This window comes from Pteropus vampyrus, unplaced genomic scaffold (genome assembly GCF_000151845.1).
Source record: "Pteropus vampyrus isolate Shadow unplaced genomic scaffold, Pvam_2.0 Scaffold228, whole genome shotgun sequence".
NCBI lineage: Eukaryota > Metazoa > Chordata > Mammalia > Chiroptera > Pteropodidae > Pteropus > Pteropus vampyrus.
Genome location: NW_011889009.1, coordinates 950,133 through 951,891, shown reverse-complemented (window position 1 = coordinate 951,891; position 1,759 = coordinate 950,133). Strand labels below are relative to the sequence as shown.

Sequence of the window (1,759 nt, the reverse complement as noted above, 5' to 3'; positions counted from 1 at the left end):
AATGTTCTTTTCGAATTTATGTACATAATAACAACCAAATTGATTTTAGTTTGAGGTGTGTTTTGAGATTTATTGAGTAAAGACTACTTAGGGATCAATAAATTTTAATTATCCCAAAATAAATCAGAATGCTGTTCATCAGAATGCTCTTTTATTAAACTTTTAAAATGAAAATATATCCATTATATATTTTCAGGGAGAACAAAAAGTTATTCGTATAACCGCCTACACTGCTGCTGATGTAAACTCAGTTGTAGGCTCTTCAGGGTTTACAAGTGCTGAGTGCTGTGGCACGTGGACTATCATAGAAGAAAGAGCCAGTTCTATTTATGCTGAAGTCTGTGTATCGCCATTAACACTGACAGACTAGCCCTGCTCTGTAAGAAGTCTCAGCGTCACCGTAGTAATGTAGACCCTCCAACGTGGCACAGAAATGGTACAAGTTTTGCACAAACCACCTATCTACACCCACTTGGACATATGGTTGTGTTTTAGTCAGTCATAGGACATAGGTGGACAGGGGCCAAAGCAAAAGATGAGATAGAAATCCTACCAAAGTCACGTGGCTACCTAGCCTTAGAGGTCAAGGTTCCAATTAAGCAAGTCAATCAAGATGTAGAAACAATGGCTAAGATCGTCCAGGGTGCCCGTGATATGTTCACCTAAGGACAGTTCTCAGGGGCTCAGAGAAGAACATCGCGTCGCATCGAAAATTCCATTTCAGTTCACTGAGTAAAAGCTGAACTCTGAAGGATCCTAATGAATGGACGGACAGGTGAATGACTCTGAATGAATGAATGGATTCATTCATTAGTCAGCTGCTTTGCTTTTCGGTCTCAGTTACAACTGTGAGATTCTAATTCTTCCGTTTTCATCTACAGCTGGAGTGCCAAACTGTACCTCACACCAAGCAACATTGTCCTGCTCACTGCCGTGGCTCTCGTCGGCGTCTGTGTTTTCATCCTGGCAATAATCGGCGTTTTACACTGGCAGGAAAAGGTTTGTACGTTGTAATGAAACATTACCTTTGGCTTATTTATAGTAGTACTATCCTGCTCTTTAAAAACAGTGTATTTTTAAACTTTTTTGACATGACTAAGATTTTCTGATTTTTCAAGTTCTGTCCATAATGTCATCTTATCGATAACAATTTCTTTTATCCCTTTAAATTCTATGTTTCATAGCAGTTCATCCCAATCTGGATAAAAACTGTTTTAAAACTTGGATGCCATACAAGTTATATAGTCATCACCCAAAATCACCGGGTATATAGAAAAACTTAATTAGAAACACTTTCATAATGGCCTGAAAAATAATCATCTTTTAATGAGTCTGTGTTCGTCGTCTGCTGATAGAGCCGTGGACACTTTTTTCCAGGAATGACAGCTGTCCCTTTGCAAAGGGAACTAGAGCGTGGGGAGGCCTAAGCGTTTCTCAGGGTTTCGGGGAAGCGACAGCTGAAGTGGGAGACATCTTTTCCACCCGTCAGGTGTCCTTAGCGCTACACTAAGCTGACTTCTGTTCCTTAGTATAACACCCTAAATAATAATTATAAACAAAAATGTTTACGAGGAGGGAAAAAGAGGCTATCATATAAATAAATCAGTAGTTAAGATAGAAATCGAAACGCTAATGTCTGCTGGCACATGAATATATAGTACGCAGCTGTCGGGCCCCTGCGATGGGCCCCAGGAAGCTGTCGGGCCCCTGCGATGGTCCCCAGGAAGCTGTCGGGCCCCTGCGATGGTCCCCAGGAAGC

The 1,759-nt window shown here is 41.0% G+C and overlaps 1 protein-coding gene across 1 annotated transcript in view; it reads left to right on the top strand.

Moving 5' to 3' along the window:
- The window catches only part of ITFG1 (integrin alpha FG-GAP repeat containing 1), a 123,444-nt gene that overhangs the window by 117,665 nt on the left and 4,020 nt on the right, over positions 1–1,759 (top strand). Inside the window, exon 16 of the mRNA XM_011373740.2 lies at positions 882–999. Within this exon, the coding sequence (XP_011372042.1) occupies positions 882–999 (118 nt within the window). The remainder of the gene's footprint in view (positions 1–881; positions 1,000–1,759) is intronic.